Source organism: Ambystoma mexicanum, chromosome 4q (genome assembly GCF_040938575.1).
Source record: "Ambystoma mexicanum isolate Mex_15411 chromosome 4q, UKY_AmexF1_1, whole genome shotgun sequence".
Lineage (NCBI taxonomy): Eukaryota > Metazoa > Chordata > Amphibia > Caudata > Ambystomatidae > Ambystoma > Ambystoma mexicanum.
Genome location: NC_090928.1, coordinates 79,668,897 through 79,691,198, shown reverse-complemented (window position 1 = coordinate 79,691,198; position 22,302 = coordinate 79,668,897). Strand labels below are relative to the sequence as shown.

Here is a 22,302-nt window from a genome sequence, read left to right as displayed (position 1 = left end):
TTGGAAATGGAAAATAAATCTACAGAGGGTGGAGGGTATATGAATGTTATTCATCACCTGGTGAAACACAGAACATTAACGGTGTTTGATCTTCAATGTTGTTCTTTACAAAGGATTTTAGAACACTGTGTATGTTTAAATACATTTCCCGGTGGTCGGCTGCTCTTCTTAGCCGCGTTTCGTCGGCGATTTATTTGTGCTCAGCAATGTCTAAGCCTTTCGAAGCTTTGCGTCCCTAGCGAGTGCCTATGCTCGATAAAGAAACGCTCTTGTTTGGCTAACAATGTCACTTTTTAATGTTCTATTGCTGGGGGTTTAGAGCGCGGACCTCTTCATTTGCATAATCCCTCACACATTAGGCTGCGCTGTCACGATCTAGTACGAAAAAGTTGACACCCGATTCAAAAGAATCAATAATTCTCCGCTCTAACATGGCCGCCACATTTCTCGTAACAAAGCAGGAGCTTTTTGCTTTCTTCTAATGTTGACGGATGTGACAGCGTTTGTCGGCAGTGGGCGGGGACTTGTGGCTTGGAAAGATGGCGATCCCCAGCAGCGGCGTGATTAAGCGGTACCTTCTTCTCCTAGCACAAGAGAACTTTGAGTTCAGGGTGCCGGTGAGTGACAGGCCGGCGCCATTGAGTTTATTCTCCTTCCTCACTATTGCACGCTCACTCAAGCACCCTGCCGCACAGTTGTAAGAGTTTTTGCAAGCGGGGCTGTCTGCTCCTTGTACTCTTATAATTATTTGGAGCAACCCTCATTGAGAGGTTGGGGGAGACACGCAGTGCAAGGTGTGTGTAAAGTTTGCGGTAGCACGGAGGAGATCTTACTTGGTTGCAGCGCTGCCAAAATCGTCCAGCTTTCGCATTCATTCCAACATTCTGTGACCAAAAATCTGTAGGAATCTTAAAGTTTAAAAAATATTGAGAAAAATTGGTATTTGTTGCCCCTAAATCGGTAAGCGGTAGGACTGCTTAAAAAGCGGTATCCTGCCGCCTAAATCGGTAGGGTTGGCAAGTATGTAGCAGATGCCGGAGAGAGGGGCGCTGTGTTGTGCAGCTACATTGAAGAAATAGCATATTGCACTTGCGGGTGGAAGTGTCGAGACTCGCGCTGGGCGAGGCTGAAACGTGCGGTTTCCCCCAGCTCCTGGCGAAAGCTCACACCTGCCAGAACTCATTAGGAGGAGTGGCTTGCCATTGCTGCAGTGGCTCGCCCCAGCATGTAGATGACTGGCACCGGGGAGCTGAGGTACGATATCCAGAAGTGCTGGAGCGGATCTCACGGGCACCTCTGACAGTCTGGGGAGGTTGCACTGGCGCACTGGTCTGCTAACTGCTGCCAGTAAGAACACACCATTATAAAAGCAGCAGCTTCAACACATCCCCAGTGAAGAACGTTCCTCGGATTCTTGTGTACTTGCGCACCCTGCAACCATGGCTGAACAAGCTGCTAAATCCAGGCCAAAAAAAAAAATATCGGTATTTGTTGCCATTAAATCAGTAGGCGGTAGGACTGCTTAAAAAACGGTATCCTACCGCCTAAATCGGTAGGGTTAGCAAGTATGCTTTTGCACCATCTCAAAGTGGCTTTGCTGAGTTAGGATGCTTGCTGCGAAAGTGTGTTTCTTTGAACTGTATGTACCACAGTAAGCATTGGACATGCACAGGCGATATAGGGGGAACACTCAATGGTCAGTCCTTAAGTAATGCTGCTTTTATGCCTGAATGGACCATACATTTGTGTTCTCTTTTCTTTATAATTGACACACTCATTCATGTTTCGAATGTTTATATCTCGCAATAATGGACCATACATTTGTGTTCTCTTTTCTTTATAATTGACACACACATTCATGTTTCGAATGTTTATATCCCGCAATAAACGTAGCAGTGTACTTTTACTAGTGAACGTATTAATTGCTATGGAACATATTAATTGTTATGGCTTGTGTAGGCCCAAGGGTCCGTGTGGCGCAGGTAATAAAGCACGGGACCAGGAGCGGTAACATCAACGTCCGTCTTTATTGCAATTCAAATTAACTCTGCCCCTTTCCCTCGTCATTTCCCTTTACCCACCACCAGCCTCCCCGTAACTATGGCAACATCAACATGACATTTCCCCCCCCCCCCCCCATTTTAAACAGTTACCAGACTCTTCACAATGGGTGGTGGTCTGGTGGATCAACTTAGTCCATTTCCTCGATCCATCAGCGCAGTCTACTCCAAGCCCTCTGCGGACGTGTGCCAAAGGCAGCTAGAGACTGTTCGCCTGGCTCACTCTCCACCGGAACTTCTCGATCAGAGTCTTCTGTATCCCCTTAGTCTCCTTGATGGGGGTCATCAGACTCCTATTCAGTGGGAACATTCACACGTCCACTTAGCCGCCTCGACCCGAGGGAGGGGATTCCTTTGAAGTGAGAGAAGTTGCGAGTAACTGGCCCTTCTGGGCCTTGGGCCGTGATCATGGAGTCTTTCTTTTGAGTGACCCACAGGGGTTCCTCTCGAAATGGGGAGGTGTGTTTGAGTCTGTGGCTGCTTCACGGCAACAATATCACCCACCTCAATTTGGGGCATTCTCGCGCCTCTGCGGGTATCCGCATATATAAGCCTTTGCGGTCTTGTCCTGCTCCCGCACTTCTTTTCCAGCTCAGGCACATGGTTGACCTGGTTTGCTTGTGGGAGGCGCGTCTGCGTGTTTTTACCAAGCATTAGCTCTGCAGGGGTCCTGCCGGTGGTGCTGTGGGGTGTGCCCAGTAGTTTCGCATCAGCTGGTTCAGTACCTGCTCATAGGGCTGCCCTGTCAGTTTGGCTATCTGTAGCGCTCTCTAGGTTGGCCATGAAGTGCTCTATCATGCCATTAGCTTGGGGCCAGAGGGGAGTTATTTTCCGATGGTGAAATCCCAGGTAGTCAGCAAATTTTGTGAACTGGTGCCCACTGAAAGGAGGGCCATTGTCTGTCTTGAGTACTTTGGGAACCCCATATGCAGAGAAGATGCGGTCTATCATGGGGATGAGGTGATGAGCTATTGTCGACGATATCGGTTGTGCCTCCGGGTATCGCGAGTATTCGTCCATCATCATTAGTACGTACTCTTTTTCACCCCCCTCCCACCCCTTTTCAATGGGCCCAAAGAAATCTGTGGCCACAGACTCCTTGCAGAAGGTCAGACATGACTAGTGGTTCCGGGGGTCGGTTGGGAGTGATGAGGCTGCACATGGGACAAGTTTTTAGCGCAGCCTCTACCATGGAGTCCATATTGGGGAACCAGACTTTCTGGCAGAGCATGCGCTTGGTCGATACTATTCCCTATGATTCTCATGGGCTAGCTCAATGATCTTTGCCCTCAGAGCTGTGGGGAATACCAGCTTGCAGTCTTTGAGGAGAAAGTGATCATCCGACAAGGCTAGCTCGTCCTTCACTTGTATGAGGCGCTCTACATCCACGTGTATTAGGTCTCCTGCGGCTCTCTCTCTGTCCTTCGCCCTCCTCCACATGCCCGATTCAAGGCCTTGGCACACAATCTGGCAGACCTGGTCATTATTTGTTTTTGAGCTATTATCTCAGTGTCAACTCCCTCTGGGGTGGTTTTGTGTATGAGGTACCTGTCCGCTACTGAGTATTCTGGTGCACGCTCTTCCCCCCCCCCCCGCGGGCCTTCTGGATAGGAAGTCCGCTGGGTTTTCTCCGGCCGGTGCACTATCTCAAATGCGTAGTCCTGTAGCCGTAGCCCGCAACGGGCTATCCTGGGAGGCATTTTTGCCTGTGGGTTTCCCTATAGGAACAGAAGGGCTTGGTGATCAGTGATGAATTGAAATGGTTTTCCATATAGGAAGAGATGGAAGTGCTTGCACGCCCATACCACCGCTAGACCTTCCTTCCTGGCCTGCGAGTAGGCTTGCTCAGGGGTCGGAGGCTCCTGCTGGCATATGCAACAATGTGTCTTTGAGAGGAATCCCTCAGGTCTATCTGGGCCAGTATGGCTCCTAGCCCCACGGGACTGGTGTCCACTGTCAGTTCAGTCTGGCTGCTTGGGTCGTAGTACGCCATGTTTTCTGCATTGGCAACTCTTTCTCTAATGACTTTGAAGGCTCTCTGGCAGTCATCAGTCCAGTAAAAGGCGACGTCATGCCGGGTTAGCAGTCTCAGTGGCTCACTGACAGGGTGTGATGCTGGAAATGCATCGGAGGGACAGGGCCTCCGTATCCTTGTCCATTACTGCTTTTTATCGTGTGTTCTGTCGTGTTTTCTGCGCAGGAGTTCATGTGGGACTCCTGGCGGTGCAGCTCTCTTTCTTTTGGTTTGGTGAACGGACCCGTGGGATACCCTTATGGCACCCATGGGTGGGGGTACAGCCCTGTGCCCCTAGTGTATGTTTTTGGGCACCTGTGGGTGGCCCGCAGAGCAGGGTATGGGCTGGTGGCAGCTCCATGCTGAATTTGACAGGAGTCCTGGGAAGCCCTGACTCTGTCCCTTTCCCCTAACTGGCTGTTGGGTGGAAATGCCATATATGTTGTTGTTGTTGTGAAGGCCCGGCCAGATTAGCTGGAGCCTTCCCGGTGATGTATGTTGTGGGTACCTCCTGTCGATGGGACCTCGGTGAATAGAGTGTATGACGAATATGAATTCTGTGTTGTGGGTGTCTAGTATCTGGTGGTTGACACAATGACAATGACTGAGACAGTCCTGCCCGAAACCGGTTGGAATGGAGCTTGGAGTGTTGAATGGCTCTGTACTTGACCCAATACACATAACTTGTTGTGAGTGTCTGGAGAGAAGTGAATGGCCTGAATACCCTGTGTGCCTGATTGGCTGCCTGCATGATTGCCCTTAGTCATGATTGGATGCTTGAGTGTGACCCAGCGGAATGAATGGGAGATCAACAGTTTATCTGGGGACCTCTCACTGCTAGGAATCGTGTTCAGAAGCTGAAGTCCACTACGACGAGGAACTGGAGTAACTGACGCTTGACCTTGAAGCCCTGCTGGACGAGAAGAATTGCTGTTGCTCTCCGTCACAATCTGAAAGCTGTTGTGCCTCCAAGGACTGACCCAGAGAGGACCTGGTAAGGCACCCACTTCCCGAGCTACGAGGGACCATCGTGCACAGTTGATCTTTGCCAACGCTCCCTGGTAGACAGACCTTCGACAGGCTGCCGACCCGATACGGGGACTGCTGCGGAACTCCAAGTAGAAGCACTCGGACTTTTGTCCGCCACTGTCGCCGACCGGAGCCGCCGACCGGAGCCGCCATGCTCCCATTTGCCTAAGAACTTCAATTTATCATCGGACGCTCTGGTCTGCATCGTCATCCGCTGGAGAAGGCCCGACCGTCGACGCGCCGAGGAGCATCCACCGGTGGGTTTCCCGCAACCTAAGGACCACAGAGACGCCGACGACTCGACGACCTTGCTGGGCCACAGTTCTTCATCATCTCTTTGCGGTCCAGAACTATCGTCACCGAGGTGCCCCGCACGCCTCTTCCTTGCATGAAGCCAACACTCTGTCGTCGACGAGCACCGCTAGGAACGAAGCGGCCACTTCCCTGCCGAAGTTCACCCTGTTCCCCGTCGGACGTTCGATGACCCGTGACTCCTGCCTTAAAGGGAGGGCACTCAAGAAGGGCCGTCGATTCCCTGACACCGAACGCCAAGTTCCCCGACACCTCTAGACGATCCGTGGCTCCCGCCTGAAAGGGAGGCACTCAAGAAGGATCGGTCGGCGCATCGTCGGAGAACTCTACTCCACCAGGTACATTTGGGGGGGGGGGTAAAACCTTAATAGGAAGAAGTAAGACTATCGAACATTATATGGACTGGGCTTGTGCTATATATCTTTACTTACAGGTCCCCCAGGTGGGGGGATCTCCACTCAGAACTCTGCCTAGTGGTAGGGGTCAGTGTTCTGCCTACTGTTCCAACCATTTTACGTTCCAACCATCTTACGTTCCTGCCTATCTCTATTGCTGGTTTTCTCGTTATTAATCTTTGTGACATTTTAACCGTACAGTTGATAAACTTTAATGAGATTTGATAACATTGGTGGTACCATTTTAGAATTGCATATATTTATCATTATTGACTTCCAAGTACAAAGTGCGTTATTGTGATCGTGTACATACCTTTGACTATTAATTATATAAAGACTGTGTTTTCAGTAATACAGTGTGTGGACATTCCTTTGTGGGGGTTCGGGGACTACACTGTACTTAAGAACCAGCCTGCATAACCTCCTGAGAAGCTAGGCCTTGATTGCTCGTCCATTGCTACCATAATAGAGAATCTTGGCTGGGGTCTTCTGTGCCTCGCCCCTACCATATAGAGAGCAGAAGTACAGACACCCCCTACCATTCTTTACAGACACCCCCTACCAGTCTTTACACAGAGGCAAAGTCCTTGATGTATCGGATGCAGTAGCTGGATAATCCTAGGAAGGAGCGCAGTTCAGACACATTTGCTGGGGGTGAGGTGTTTAGCGCTGCAACTTTTTCCGGGTCAGGTGTCGTGCCCGTCTCTGAGAAGATGTTCCCAAAGAACTTCAGCATGCTCTTACGAAATTCGCATTTGTGGCGGTTCAGGGTAAGGTTTGCGTCGTTCAGCGCTTTGCACACCCTCATCAGTGTCTCTTCATGTTTCTTGACGTCTGTGTCGAAGATCAATATGCCGTCACTAAAGTTGAGACAGTTAGGTATGTGTTTGACGACATTGTGCACCTCAGCCTGAAATATTTCCCCTGCCGACGAAGCCCCGAAACTTAACCTCTTGTACTGAAACAGGCCCACGTGCATGATGAAGGTTGTAATGTTTTTGCTTTCGGGGCTTGGTACAAGTTGGTAGTACCCTTTCTGCAGGTCTAGCTTGGAGAACGCCTTGGCCCCGTTCAACAAGTGAATCGTGACCGTGTTGCGGGGAGCTGGGTGTCTCTCCCGCCTGATGGCTTGATTGCAGCGTATCATGTCCATGCGCAGCCGTATGGCTTCGGACCCTTTCTTGGGCACAGGCACTATCTGGGATACCCAGGTGGTGGGGCCCGTGGCATGCTCAATAATGTCGTGCTCGAGTATTTTGCAGAGCTCATCCTCTACTTTCTTCTGGATGTTGCGCTACGGGGCGTACTGAGTCATCCACATGAAGTTTGATCTGCCTGTTCTTTAACTTGCCAATTCCCTTAAATATGCGAGGATATAGGTTGTTGATCATCTCAACTGGGTCGATATACTTGTGGACCATGATGTTATACAGGATATGAATGAGTCCCATGTCAGCCGCTACCTTGAAGCCTAGAACACACCTGCTGTCTGTCTCGTTGGCCAGAACATGGATGGGTATTTTCATTTCGTGTCCTTTATATCGACAGCAACCGTCAAATTGTCCTAGACATTTAAAGGGTGCCTTGGCACCATAGGCGTATATTTCTACTGTTGCAGGGTTTAGCTTTGGTTTCTGAGGCAGTTCTTTGTAGGTGCTTTCACTGACCATATTCACTGTGGCTCACGTGTCAATGAGAAATTCCTTCGGCTGTTCATTTAGCTTGATGATCAGAGTGGGGCTGTGTGCGGTGGGGTTTCCTAGGGCATACACGTATGCTCTGTTTTTCTGGTTGCTCCCCGATGAGCTGGGGTCCGAGTCTGTTGGGGACTGCTCTACTAGGTAGCGCACGTGGCGCCTTGATCTGCGCTCAAGCCTCGCACGCATGACTTACTTTCCTCTTTCTCTTCTCTCTCTTTTTTTTTGTCTGTCCGCACCCGAATCTCTTTCGCTTTTGTTTGATTTGGCAAGCTTTGGGTGCTTGCACTCGGGTGGGGGCCCAAGGCCACTGTTTCTCAACTTGGGTCACAGTGGATTGTCTCTTACTCGGTCTCTCCCCTTGTCCCAGAATAGTCTGCAAACCTATTTGAAAGTGACCCTCCTCGCCACAGGTGGCGCAGCGTTGGCCGACTGCAGGGCACGTGCCTTCATGTGGGTATTCAAACCTGCACTCGTAGCAGACAAGTTCATCCGCTTTCCCTCTGGCTGGAGCCTGTGAGTGTTCTCCCCCCGGCAGGCCGTTTCCAAGCTCTCCACCTGAGAGTCTATGGCCCTCTCGACCTGGGCAAGTGCTAATATCTCTTCCAGCGTACAGGACTTTTGCAATAGTTTTCTTCTGAAGGTCTGCGACTCACACCCTGTTATGAATTTGAGTAGTTGGCAAAGTCACAATGTTTCGTTTTGGTGCGTAGGCGCATTACATAGGCGTCCATCGTCTCACCCTTGATTTGTTTGGTACTGTGAAAAAGATGTCTCTCGTAATCCACATTGGTGTATGGGGTGAAATATGCTGTCAGCGCATCTTTCAGGTCTTGGATGGAATCTGTGGAGTCGGGGGGGGGGGGGGGGGGGGGGCATTTTGTCGATATGTTGCGTGTGGCAGAGCCCAATGCAAGCTTCAGCAGGCATATCTGTCGAGCGTCTGCGATCGGCCCTGTGGCCCCCCATGTATAGGTCAAAGTCCCTTATCCACCTGGTCCATCTACTCCACCTGAGCGTAATGGCGGACACAGGAATTGAAAATCAATCCCAGCTTCTGGGAGAGTTAAGGGCAGAAGTCAGTGCAGCAAGGTCCGAGGCCAACTCTCTTAGGAGAGAGTTCGTGGTGAACAGAGAGCGTATGGATGAATTGGGTCACCAATTGCTACAGTCCCAAGCAGGACAAGCACCACTTCATAGTGGGGTCCCACAGCGTCAAATTTCCCCTCCCAGTCCTCCGCTCCAGGTAGTTCTACCCAGGAATATTCCACTAGCAGCCCCAGAGAGATTTACAGGGGATCCCAGGCGTTTCGCAGTTTTTATGATCCAATGTAATTTACACTTTCTGTGCAGACAGGTTTTTTCCTTCAGATCAGGCTAAGGTGGCATTTAATTATCGTATCCAGGCGAGCATGCTGCTGACTAGAACATACTTTTTAGTTAATCGAGATGCTCCAGTATTGAGGAACTGCCCAGGTTTTCGACAAGAGTTAGAGAAACTCTTTGCTCATCCAGCTCAGGGACAGGCCTTGGATAATCAGCTGCTCTCTCTACGCCAAGGAAACCAAGAATTGTTGGCCTATATATATCCTCCTTTAATCGATTAGTGGCAGAAACCAAATGGCCTGAGGAGAGGAGGACTACACTCTTTCATCAAGGATTACGAGAAGAACTTAAAGATATACTAGCGCAAGTGGTGAGTCTCCCACTGGTTGTGCAGAATTCATAGACCTAACAATACAGTTGGACCACCGATTGCAGAATCAGTGTTTTTTTTAAAAAACCTTTATTTATTTGACTTGACAATGCACATATAAGTAGAGACACTCAGTGTAACAATAAGGAAAAACTCTACACAAGCATACTTCACAGTACAGATTTGGCATTTTGTGTACAGATAGGACGAGTGGGGTCCAGGCAGTGATCCAGCTGCACGACACCATTTACACAAATCGTGGGGAAAACAACTGGAGGGGGAGAGGAAGAGACAGAGGATCCGGTGTCTGAGTTTGAAGTACTGGCGGACACGTAGCTGCGAAATTTCCGCCAAATGTCTCTCGGTCTAGAGTGTGGATGCTGCAGACCACCCCAGGCTTCCTCAGTATCATGTGCCCATGTGATTGTTCTGAGCCATTCTGCATGCATAGGTGCTCTAGGCCGAAGCCAGTTCATTAAGATGCAGCGTACTGCTAGTAGCATACAGAGTCCCGCCAGCCTCCTCGAATTGGGACCCAACTGGCGGAACTCGTGGAAGAGGCATCGAAGCGGGGACGGCTCTGACATGATCTAGTATAGCAGATAGTGTGGAACATACTTCAAACCAGAATTGTGACAGGCATGGGCAGCTCCAGATCATGTGGATGTAGGAGGCCTGGTCTGCACCACATCTGGGGCAGCTGGAGGGGGAGTTCATTGAACATATGATGAAGTCTGTTCGGGGTGTGATGAAATCTGTGTAATACCTTAAATTGTATTAATTTAAACCTAGAGTTGTATGACACATTGTGAGTGCGAGCACATATGTGGGACCAGCGTTCATCAGTAATCTCAACCCCGAGATCCTCCTCCCACCTATGTCTAAGTTCAGTGCATGGGGGGACAGTTCTAGGCTGAAGTAAAGCATAAAGCCTTGATACCTTTCCCCTAAAGGAGTCGAAGGAGCATGGCTCTGCAATAATGGGCTCATCAGGTGGAATTGTAGGGAAGTCGGAGTATCTGGCTCTAAGATTTCTCCGAAGAGAGGAGTATTGCAGCCATGCAGACGATTTCCGCTTGAGGGGGAGGAAGGTCAGCCCATTCGAGGAAGTTGCCCTGTTCATAAATATCACGAAGCACCATGAAGCCATCGTCGGCCCAACGGGACACAGTAGATTGTGTAATGTGCGGGACATCAGGGAAAAATTTCCAGAGCGGGCGGTCTCCGTGAAAGGGGCACCGTGTGCCTACTAGTTTCCAAATCCTAGAGAGAGCCAGGGATGTGCTCGCAACCGGGTCTGCCGAGTCAAGGTCAGTGGAGTCGGGTTTGAGAATAAGGGAGCCGATTACTCGATCACTGACCATGAGTTTCTCTAAACGGACGTGGGGGCGGGGGGGCGGTCGGCGGTGTTGAACCAGCAGGAAGCGAATTGGGACTGAGCCACCAACCAGTACTTGGTGAAGTCGGGAGCACCAAAACCGCCATATTCCATAGAAGTGGTCATTGTTGCCAATTTGAGTCGGACTGCACCGGAATGCCATAGGAAGGAGTTGGTTATTTGGCGAAGTGACTGGAAGAAATCATCGCCCGGCCACACCGGTAAATCAGTGAATCGGTAGAGGAGTTGGGGTAGTACAACCATTTTAAGTATACCAATCCTACCAGCCAAGGAAATGGGGAGTTTAGCCCAGCCAGTAGTTTTGATGGTCAGATATGTGAGGTAATTACTATAGTTGTCCTCACGTAGTTCTGCCGTGTGTTGGGAAACCACCACACCCAGGTACGTGAAGTTAGACTGGGACCATGAGAATCCCAGTAGGTCAGAGGGGGGGTGTGCAGTCTGTAAGCAGGAATAGAATAGATTTAGAGCTGTTTACCCTAAGCCCGGAGATGTAACCAAACCGAACCACATCCTCTAGGATATGGGCTAAATTGTTTTCAGGGGACCGGATATAAAGAAGGGCATTGTCGGCGTATAGGGAGATAATGTCAGATTGGCCTGCAGTACGTAAGCCTCTATGGGAATGTAACTGGCGCATCATGTCGGCAAAGGGTTCCATGGCTAGGGCGAATATTAGTGGGGGAAAAAGGGCAGCCCTGTCTTGTTCCTCTGGCAATCTGAAATGGAGTGGAGCACCTATCCTCCGTACGGACTCTTGCCGACGGTCCAGTATAGAGCAGCTTAACCCAGGCTTGAAAGTTGGGGCCAAACTTACATTTGACTGGGACACGCCACAAGTATTCCCACGACACTGAGTCGAATGCCTTCTGCACATCCAGGGTGGCAGCCACTGCCTGCACCTCAGGGTCGATTCTGCTTATCACATTGAAGAGTCCACGCAGATTGAGGGAAGTGGATCTGCCTGGGATAAATCCCGCTTAATCAGAGTGGATGATGTGCGGCATAAATGAGGATAGCCGAGTAGCTAATAGCTTAGCATGTATTTTAACGTCGCAGTTGATTAGCGACAGGGGGCGGTAAGAGCTACATTGAGTGGGGGGTTTGCCAGGTTTGAGAAGGACCGTTATCATTTCCTCACGAAGTTTAGGGCGGGAGTGTGCCTCTCTCACAGGACTCCTTCCATAGGGCTAGAAGATGTGGAACCAAGAGGGATTTGTACTGCTTATAAAAGTCGATGGGAAGCCCATCCGGGCCAGGTGCCTTGCCCGATGCCAATGATTCAATGGCCTCAGTGAGTTCTTCAGAGGTGAATGGCCTTTCAAGTGTAATGCTGGTGTCAGTGGAGAGGACCGAGAGGGGGAGGCCTTCTAAATGGGAAACTATTTCTGGTATCTGGGCGCACTGGGTTTTTGAATATAGGGACATATAAAATGCAAGTAATTCAACATTGATGTCTTGTGGTGAAGTCGCCAGTGTTCCATCGGGTCTCTCTATCGCCGGTATGTTGGGGGCACCAAACTCTCAGCCTATCAACCTGGCTAACAAGCGGCCTGGCCGCTCATCCTCTCCATATTTCCTTACCGAGTGAGGGCTATCCAGGAATTTAACCTCCCGCTCGCCCAGCGTGCGGAATGTATCTAGTTCTGTCCCTGTTTGTGCTAATGTTTCAGGGGATTGATCTAGGGTATATTGGCTCTCAAGGGTAGCCAGGGTCGATTCGCTGTTAGCAATGTCCGAACGGATGCCCTTCAGTATATCGCACCCTTTGGATATGGCAATGCCCCTTATGTATGCCTTAAAGGACTCCCAGAGAATGGCCTGTGACGGTGCAGAGATGGTGTTAACCTCAAAGAATTCCTCGATGGAGGATTCGAGTTCAGATGCAAAGACCTGGTCAAGTAGGGCATGCAGCCTCATTTTCCACTGTCTTTCACCCCTGTAGTATTGACCCCAATTCAAGGAGATGGTCACCGGTGAATGGTCAGATAGGGTTCTAGGGAAGATCGCTAGATGAGTAAGGTATCTGATCAAAATATCTGATATGAGCCACCTATCTATTCTCGAGTGCGAGTCGTGCACTGAGGAATAGGAGTACGTGTGGGAGGCTGGGTACAAGAGCCGCCAAGCGGCGACAATACTGAAACGAGGGACAGTTTTCAGGATAGTGTAGGCCGCACTGGAGAGCCGGTGGGTTCTGGAGCCTGACCTATCCAGGTTGATATCTAATATAGTATTAAAGTCTCCGCCCCATATAATCGGGGTAAGGGGATAAGTCTCCAGCAACCAGGCAAGATGCAGGTAAAACTCTGGGTCATCTATGTTCGGACTGTAAATATTCAACATAGCTACCTCTTGGTTTTGCAGTCTACCCAGGATTAGCACATACCTCCCCTGCAGGTCTATCTGTGAGTGGACGCAAGTAAATGTAAGACTTTTGTGGATTAGGGTGAGGACCCCTTGACTTTGAGTGGAATAGTTAGTATAGAACCTCTGGGGACCCCACTATTTAGCGAATTTTTCGCATTGTTCAGAGCGGGCATGAGTTTCCTGTAAGCATAAGATCTTAACGCCATGGCGTACAGCGCACAGTTGTATCTGTCGCATCTTTTTGTGATTGCCCAGACCCCTCACATTCCAGCTCATGAATGATAAGTTAATATCCATCGTCTGTGTGGGGATGGTGGCTGAGTTCCAGTTTATGGAATATCAGTGGCCAGTGCCACCTCAACTGGTGCGGACATGTCACCATACCAGCACGCCTGTGATCAAATAATGTGGTGTGTGTAGCATCTCTTGTGGTTGTCAAGCCTCTTTTAAAATAACTCCCGTATCACCTCCCCTGCACCCACGTCCCTCCCCCAAACGGAGGAATGATAGCCCAATTGAACCATAACAACAACCATTTCATTGGCAACTACGCCAGGGGGCCTGTTAGTTGACTTGGCGGCGTTGCCCTAGACCGAGGGAAAACAAGGAGGTTTTTAGTACCGGACAATTCACACTTATAATTGGAAAAAACATAATTGAAGGATCAACCGTTCAGTAAGAGAACATTATCAAACTGTTAATGAGAACCCGTGGGACAGTCCCACATCTGACGATGCTGGCCTTGAGGGTCCTGTTCTTAGGCAAGGATTTGGCGGGAAATGACTAGGCCATCGTGGTTCCGACGTAGAGGGAGAAGATCAGCCAGTGAAGTGTTCGTCAATAAATTTAGAAGCTTCCTCCGGCATTGTAATTAAAAAGGTCTGGTTTGAGTGTTCAATCCGTAGCTTGGTGGGAAATAACATGGAGTATTTGACCCCCAGATCTCAGAGCCTTTTTTTGACTCATGAGAAGACCTTGCGCTCCTGCTGAATCGCCACAGAGAAATATGGATAAAGGTGGATTCTGGCCGCACCCAGGCGCAGCTCACCCTTGACTCTGGCTGCTCTGAGGAGAGCGTCGTGGTCCCGGAAATTTAAGATTCTATCTATGATGCGGTGTGGGGGTGCGCCAGGCCTAGGCTTTGCACTCGGGGAGCGATGGGCTCTTTCAAGTGTGAACTGTGGAGAGAGTTTCGGTGAATCTAGCACTGTCAAAAACATATGCTCCACAGTCTTCCATGGGCTCGTTGATGTCATCCTCAGGAACTCCGATTATGCGCAGGTGGTTGCATCGCAAACGCGATTCTAGGTCGTCGTCCTTCTTTTCAACCGCCAGCACCCTAGTGGAAAGCGAGGAGACCGTGGCGCGCAGAGAGCCCAGTTCATCGTCGGTGGCACCCACCCTTGTTTCAATCTCTGCCACCCGACCATCCGTCTTCTCGATATGCGCCTTAATAGATGAGATGGGCCCATTTATGTCATCAAGTTTGGTGTGTAGGGTGGTAAACCCTTCACGGATGTACTCTAGCATCTTCTGCGAGTCATCAGGGGCCGGGGTAGCAGATGTTGTAGGTGCTTCATCCTGCACCTCAGCAGCTGATTTAGCTGTGGTTCTTTTGAACATATTTAAAGAGCTTTGTTTTTTCCCAGCTCCCGCTCCCTTGGTCATGGTGTCAGTGGAGAGGGGTTCCGGAAATGTGGGAATGTCCAAGTGAAAGGAGACAACAATGTTATAATGCTACACTGATAATGGCAGGCTGTTCAGAAGCCCTCTCTTCGGATTGCCAAGAGCTCCGCTTTGGGTCTATTTGAGCAACACACGCCCCCGGCCACTGAAGGTGGGTAGTAAGTATGCTGTAGCAGGTTTTGTGCCTTCCTGCTATCTGCAACGCAGTTCTCGCCAGGTGCCAGGGGTTGAGGAGTACCGCCTGCCCAGGCGCGGTATAAACAGTTAATTCTAGATGGCACAGATTCAGGTGGGGCTCGGCCCGGGGCAGACTACCGTAGGGTGCCGGGCCGTGGGCTCTGATCCCCAAGATGAGGCAACAGAGAACTGGACCCCGGTGCAGTTGTCCAGGAGGCAAGCAAATGTTAGGCAGTGGGGGGGTACCCCCAACCAAGTAGCAGGGCTGAACACTAGGAGGTGGGGGCTGCTCCAGCAGCGTGTGTAGGGCCAAAAACAATGGTAGCCAGTAAAGGCCCTGAAGCACTGGCAGCCCCCGGCAACGTTAGGTAGCCCCCCAGCTCCTTACCATGGCCACAATGGAGCGAGGTTCCTCCGTCATCCGGGGGTACAGGGACGGTCTGACAATCGGCGCAGCCCCCTCCATGAGCCGCGATCCCACAGCGGGGCACCCGAGGGGCGGTGTCCTCCCGCCGGGACAGTCGTGGGTGGCTGGATTAAAGCAGGCATATAGGGGGACAGCGGCCGTCCAACCGCTGCCTCCAAGGTTCCGCGGGGCAATCCCAGACCTGGCAGGTCTCCCCCGCTACCGCCAGCAGTTCGCCGGCAGAATGGCGCGTAGCGGAGGGTGAGCCGCCCCTCCCCCTCACAGGCCGCAGTGCCGCAGAGCCCAGCAGCAGGGCAAGCCGCACCTCCTGGAGCCAGAGAGCAGGGAGAGATAGGAAGGTCTCACGTCGGAAATTAGATCCACCGATTAACACCAATCGCAGAACTACGGCCGTTGTGGTTTAGCAGGGATCTGCTATGGGAATCTGTCCATCGGCATCAGGGGCAAGATAGAGGATTTATAGTGAGAAGCTGGTAATATAGTTGAAAAAGAGCCGTCTCGGTCCGGAGCTCGGCTCTTAGGCAGCCATCACCATCGCATGCAACAGCGCCCCCCCAGAATCGGCGTTCTGATCGGGCCAGATCAAAGACCAGATCACCTATGTTAGTTCAAAAGACTATGGAACTTGGCTAATGACTGCAATGCCAATGCAGCTAGGACATATTTGGGGTGCCATATCTAAGGAAGAAGGCAACAAAAGAAGGCAACAAAATGTCTCTATTGCGGTTCAGCGGGTTATCTTTTGCAAACTGTCCAGTGAAATCACCCTGGAAACCAGTGGGAGCAGTAGACGACGGGGACAGAAAGGCAGCAGAAAATGAACAGCCGGAAAACTCCAATGCCCGACCAAGTGTAGAGGTCGACTTGTCGAGCCAGAAGAAGGGAATCCAGAAGAAGGAAATCCAGATCTCTCATTTCGTCATTCCAGTCATCTTAAGTAGTGACCTTCAGCCATCCAAGATATATGCTCTTGAAGCATATGTGGACAGTGGTGCGATAGGGAACTACTTGGATTTGAACTGGCAGGCAAGATGGGTATTGGTATGCACCCAAAGGCGGTGATAGACAATGTCACCGCAGTGGATGGTACTCAACTGATATCCGGACCAGTGACGTGAAGTTTGCACCTTGCTATGCCAGGAGGGACATCGAGAAAAGATCTTGTTTGACCTCATTAGTGCTCCACAGTTTAAGGTGATTCTAGGAATTCCATGGCTAGAGAAGCATAATCCACAGATTGATTGGCGTGCGAAAACCTTAGCAGGAATACTTGCATTCCTCTGTGAAAACTATGTTCAAGATGGAAACTTTTGAAAAAGAAGTCCAAGAGAATCTGAGAGAAAAACCCTTAGGGTTAATAGGAGACCTTCCAACGGAATATAAAGACTTTCAAGAAGTATTCGAAGAGGAACATGCTATCGTTTTGCATCTGCATCGACCATATGATTGTCAGATTGATTTGATCCCTTGTTCTAAGACCCCATGCAGCAGAATTTACGCCTTGACTGGACAAGAAAATATTCATTTGAAGAATTATTTGGTTAATTACCTAGCCAATGGATGTGTTCGGCCTTCAAAATCTCTGATGGCTTTTCACCTATTTTTCGTGCCCAAGAAGGAAGGAGACCTACGCACTTGTATAGACTACTGTGCCCGCAACCAGATTACAATCAAGAACCAGTATCCCCTACCACTCATCCCAGTACTAATGGCTGAAGTTAAGGAGGCCAAGATTTTCCCGAAAGTAGACCTTCGAGGAAACTATCACCTAGTGCGAATCAAAGAAGGTGATGATTGGAAGACTGCCTTGCACGCTAAATATGGCTTATTTTAGTACTAAATCTTGCCATTTGTCCTATGTAATGCCCCAGCAGCCTTCCAGCATTTCATGAATGATGTTTTTTTTTCTCCCCAAAATCTTTTTATTGAGTTGTATACATACAAGCTTAAACGTGAAGCATGTCAAGGCATTTCTTGGAGCTTGCATGAAAACAAGAAACCAAAAAGAAAGTAAAGGCAGAACACAGGAAAACAGAACTTAAGAACTTCAAATAGCAGCAAATGTCTTTGGAGGAGGAGGTCAAGCGCGAAGAGGGGCAAGCAGGGAGATTTAGGCGTTCGTCTTTAGTTTGGTTTGAGGGGAGCGGCACCACCGTTGACTGGGTGCAGCTTTAGTCCGGAGTAAGAGGCTATTGGACGTCGAGGGCTGGGGAGTGGAGTGCCCAGTGCCTTAAAATGAGAGTGAATCCGCTGTTTACCGCTTCTTGGACTGGCCTTTCAGTCTTGGTTCCCCATCTAGCGCAGAGTAGGAGGTTGTCTCGCCACTTCCGGGAATTGTTGCGTGTAGGCCAGGAAAGGTGCCCATGTCTGCTTGAACTTAGGACTATTACTGAATCTGATGGCTGTAATTTTTTCTGCCAGCACTTAGCCCACCACATTGTGCGGCAGGTCCTTCAGGGTTTTTCCAGAGTCTGGCGATTGATATCTTCGTGGCCGTTAGGAGGTGTGAGCATAAGTCCGACATACGTCCTGTTAGTGGGAATTGACCCTCCCCAGTGGATCCTAGGAGGATGATTTGCGGGTCTGTATTGCTCCTCAAGAGTGCACGGACAGTCATTTATCACCAGTACAGTTGCAGAGCCAATACTTTGAACGCAGGTAGACGGCGCAATGACTTACAACCACACGCACACTTAGAGAGTAAGTAGTACTTATATGGCTATTTATTCATAGTTAAACATACATAAGCAATACGTGATAATACAGGAATAAATCACAGATAAATCACATAAAAGATAGTAAGTTATCAAGAATACATCACCATGGGCGTAACTGAATCCCTCATCTCGCCAGAAGCGGCTGGAAGATCCCGGTAACAGCCAGGCCGAGAGCACAACAGCCCACGGGTATGTCGGAACAAGGCGTCCCCCCTCCGACTGAGGTCTTTGTGCTTATCCCGTCTGACTGTTGCAGAGCTCCGCATATATGCACTCCTCAAAAGGGGTGGCAATTTCTCGAGCCTTCTGGCATTAGCGCTTGCGCATTGATGAGTGACCGTTGGTTGCCAGCTGGGTCAACCGACAGTAACCCCAAGGAGCAAAGCGCTTCCCTCTACTAAAAACGCCACAGAAAACAGTTCTATAACTCATCTTGAAACCTTGGCGCGGGCATAGCCAACTACAACAAACCTTGTTATCTGGTACCAGCTGGCACCTGCGGATCCTAGCTTTCCCAGCACCGTGTCTTTGGCTGACTAGGCCTGCAATCCAGGCCCTGTAGCGAATTATGTTTTTTTTTCGCAAAGCAAGTGCAGCTTTCCACTGAGGCATGGATAAATATCCATTATGGCTCTGAGTGCCCCCAGAATGCATTGCGCACCAGCGCCATGTTTTAGCTCAAGCATCACAGGGTCCCATGGGATCGTGAGGCCAGTTATTGATTTGATTTTGCTCCATGAGCTCCTTCCAGAATTGAGTAGCCTTCGGGCAAGACCAGAGGAGATGAAACAACAAACCCCTGTCAGGGCATCCTCTCCAGCACTGTGGGGGGGATGGCTGGGTTGTATTTGTTCATGATCTCTGGGGTGCGGAACCATCTGTGGCACAGTGTAAATGCACCTTCTTTGTTTGTTGTGCATTGTGAGCTTTTGTGCGCTTGGTTCCAAATATGACTCCATTTCTCTGGCTCGATAGCTTTGCCGATGTCGTCTTCTCACTTTAGCGTATAGAGCTCTTTTTTTTGGTCGGATCAGTTCTGTCTAATAGTTTGTATAGTGTCGATCTTTTCTCCTTTGGGGGGCTTGTGGTGAGTGTTCGTTCTAGGGCTGTTAGCTCCCTGCTGCCGTGCTTCTTGGCAGGCACACTAGACAGCCAGTGCCTGAGTTGCGTGTATCGAAATCTCTGTCTCTGGCACCTGGAATTTGGCACCTGGAATTTGGTTTTGCAGGCTTCAAAGTCCAACGGGGTGCCGTTCTCGAAGAAGTCTGCCATAGTTCTCAGCCCGCCCTCCCGCCATCTGGCGAAGTTGTTTGAGGCCATACCGGGGGAAAAGTCTGGGTGGTCCCAGCTAGGCGTGAACGGGCCCATCACTCTCCTGCACTTCCATAGGCGTGCTGCCTTTTTCCAGCTTGTCACTGTATTCATTGTCGCAGGCAGTGGGTCTGAGTCCGGGGCATAGCTGAGATCTTGCATGTGTGGTAGAACCTCGATCGGATCTTTACATCGGTCTTCTTCTAATTTCCTGGCCAAGTCCGGGACCCCCACGACCCTTATCGTAGAGCCCTGGAGCATAATACGCCTCGGAATATGCGATTTCTTGCCTGTCCAGACATATTTCAAGATGTCTCCCTGTAGTTTGTCTATAGCTTTCTTTCGAAGTTTTATAGGAAGTGCCAGGCAGCAATAGAGCAGCCTCGGGATTAAATTATTCTTCAGTGCCGTGATGCGGCCGAACCCTGACATTTCTTGCTTTCGCCAGCGCTCGTGATCGCCTCTTAGGTCTTTGACCAGTAGGGGGAAGTTTGCTTTGTATATTTATTCAGATTTGATAGGGATCTGGACCCCCAGGTAGCCTATCTGCGATTTGACCCAAGGTATTGGATATGTTGCTTGCAGTCCCACCCTAAGCCTTTCTGGAATATTGGTGCCCATTGCTGCGGACTTCGCAGTATTTACAGTAAAACCCGGAGGCTTCCCTGAACTCCTCCAGCTCTTGCCATAGGGCCGCCATGGATTCTTCTGCATGGGTTAACGTTAGCAGCACGTTGTCCACGTATAAGGCCGTATTGTAAGATTCTCCCTTACGTTCTAGGCCCGCTTATGGCCGTATTGCGCCGAATACTGCTGGCGAAAGGCTCCATGGAAAGCGCGAACATAATAGGGGAGAACGAGCATCCTTGTCTGGTGCTTCTGGTGATGTTGACTTTGTCTGATTGGCCCCGTTCAGTTTCAGATGGGTGTACAGATGTTGATAGTTCGCTAGTGCCCATTTTACGAAATTCAGCCCGAATCCGTAGTGGTGTAGGGTTTCTCTTATATAGCCCGAGTCCAACATCTCGAACGCTTTGTGTGCGTCCAAAGAGAGAGCAACCAGCTCTGTACCCATCCTGTTTGCAGACTCGATAATGTTTATGGTTCTTCGGGTGTTGACCTGGGTGTTCCGGCCCGGGATGAAACCTGTCTGGTCCGGGTGGATGAGGTCTGGGAGGATCGGGGCTAATCTTTTGCCAGGATTTTTGCAAATACCTTGGCATCATTGTTTTAGTAGAGTGATGGCTCTGTATGATGAACATTGTGCGTTGTCTTTTCCTGGCTTCGGGATGAGGATTGTTGCCGACTCCTCCATGGAGGCTGTAGTGAAGCCCGTCTCCAGGAACGAGTTGAATAGGTTCACCAGGTGTGGCACCAGGATATGAGCAAACTTCTTGTAGAATTGTGTTGAGAGCCCGTCCGGCCCCGGGGACGTGTTTTTCAAGGAGCAGATCGTGTCTCCTACCTCTTCCGCCGTGATGAAAGGAGTCCAGAGTTTTTTTAGGATTTGCAAATTTTTACAGACGCTTCATTGCAGGATTTTCACAGTTCCTCCAATAACTTCGCTACTGAGAAAGCACAAGATGTTCTCCTGGACCAAGGAAGCAGAAGAGGCCTTTCAGACATTAAAAAGAAAATTTACCACTGCTCCCATACTAAGTCACCCACAAACTGAGCTACCATTTGTAGTGGAAACTGATTCATCCAGTGCTGCTATGGGGGCCGTTTATCCCAGAAAGACGTCAAGTCCGGACAACTGTATCCAGTGGCCTTCTGGTCCAAGAAGTTTTCAACAACAGAATCAAATTACAGCATCACAGATAAGGAACTGCTTGCTATAAAATATGCCTTCAAAGAAGAGACACCCCATTTATTAGGAGCCTGGCATACTGTCAGTTTTCACAGACCACCGAAACCTGCAATACTTACGCAATGCCAAGGCTCAGTCATCTCGACACAACTACGTTGGGGGTTATTTTTCATGGAATATGATTTTATCACTTATCGACCAGGGATACGAAATGGCAAAGCGGATGCCTTGTCAAGGATTGGTGATGGAGAAGAGACCCAAGATACAAATTCTCCTTAACATGACTACTTCAGAACTTGGAAGTCAAAAGGACCAGAGTTTTGCATTCAAGAAGGGTTGCCTTATTTCCAAGGTAGGCTTTAACTCCCAAATCGGGAGTTACAAAAGAAAATTATGGCAGATTACCATGGAGCCACGGTGGAAGGCCACGCTGGAAACTCTAAGACCATGGCCAAAATTAAAAGGTATTTCTGGTGGCCAACATGGCGTAAGGATATCATAGAATTCATTCAAACCTGTGGCATCTGTGCTCAAAACAAAAGTTAGAAGAAGAGACCAGCAGGACTACTTCAACCACTGCCTGTTCCACCTGCACCATGGCATAACATTTCGATCGACTTCATTACAGAGCTACCCCCTTGTTCGGGTTATAATACAATCCTGGTGGTGGTGGACTTGGTCTCTAAAATGGTGCATTTCATTGCCCTTAAAGGGCTTCCTACTGCCTCAGTATTAGCTAAGTTGTTTTTGGAACAAATCGTACGCCTTCATGGATTTCCTTTTACAGTGATTTCCGATATGGGGAGCCAATTTGTATCCCAATTTTGGAGAAAATGTGAGTTGGGGAACGTTGAAGTGTGCTCATCTACTAGTCGCCACCCACAAACTGATGGTCAAACGGAGCGAACTAATCCGACTCTCAAACAATACCTCTGATGTCTTCGCCACCAGATAGACAGTTCCTGGGTTGATGTCCTTTGGGTAGCAGAGTATGCCTATAATATCTGCGAACACTCTTCCACAGGTTACACTCCTTTCTACATACTAAATGGCTCTCATTCTCGGACCTCTATTTTCGATTCCACAGAATCATCAAATATGCCACCAGTACATAATGTTCATGATAACATTACCAGAGTACAGAAAGTAGTTCTACAACATTTGTCTGTAGCGAAGGAAAGCCAAAAGAAATGTGCAGGTAG

The 22,302-nt window shown here is 49.6% G+C and overlaps 1 protein-coding gene across 2 annotated transcripts in view; it reads left to right on the top strand.

The window, feature by feature from the left end:
• The first annotated feature begins 440 nt into the window (after nt 1–440).
• The window catches only part of TRMT11 (tRNA methyltransferase 11 homolog), a 907,372-nt gene continuing 885,510 nt past the window's right edge, over nt 441–22,302 (top strand). Inside the window, exon 1 of one of the 2 annotated variants that reach the window (XM_069607505.1) lies at nt 441–617. In XM_069607505.1, coding sequence (XP_069463606.1) covers nt 540–617 — 78 coding nt within the window. In that variant the 5' untranslated portion in view covers nt 441–539. The remainder of the gene's footprint in view (nt 618–22,302) is intronic. The other variant, XM_069607506.1, reaches the window with a different exon arrangement.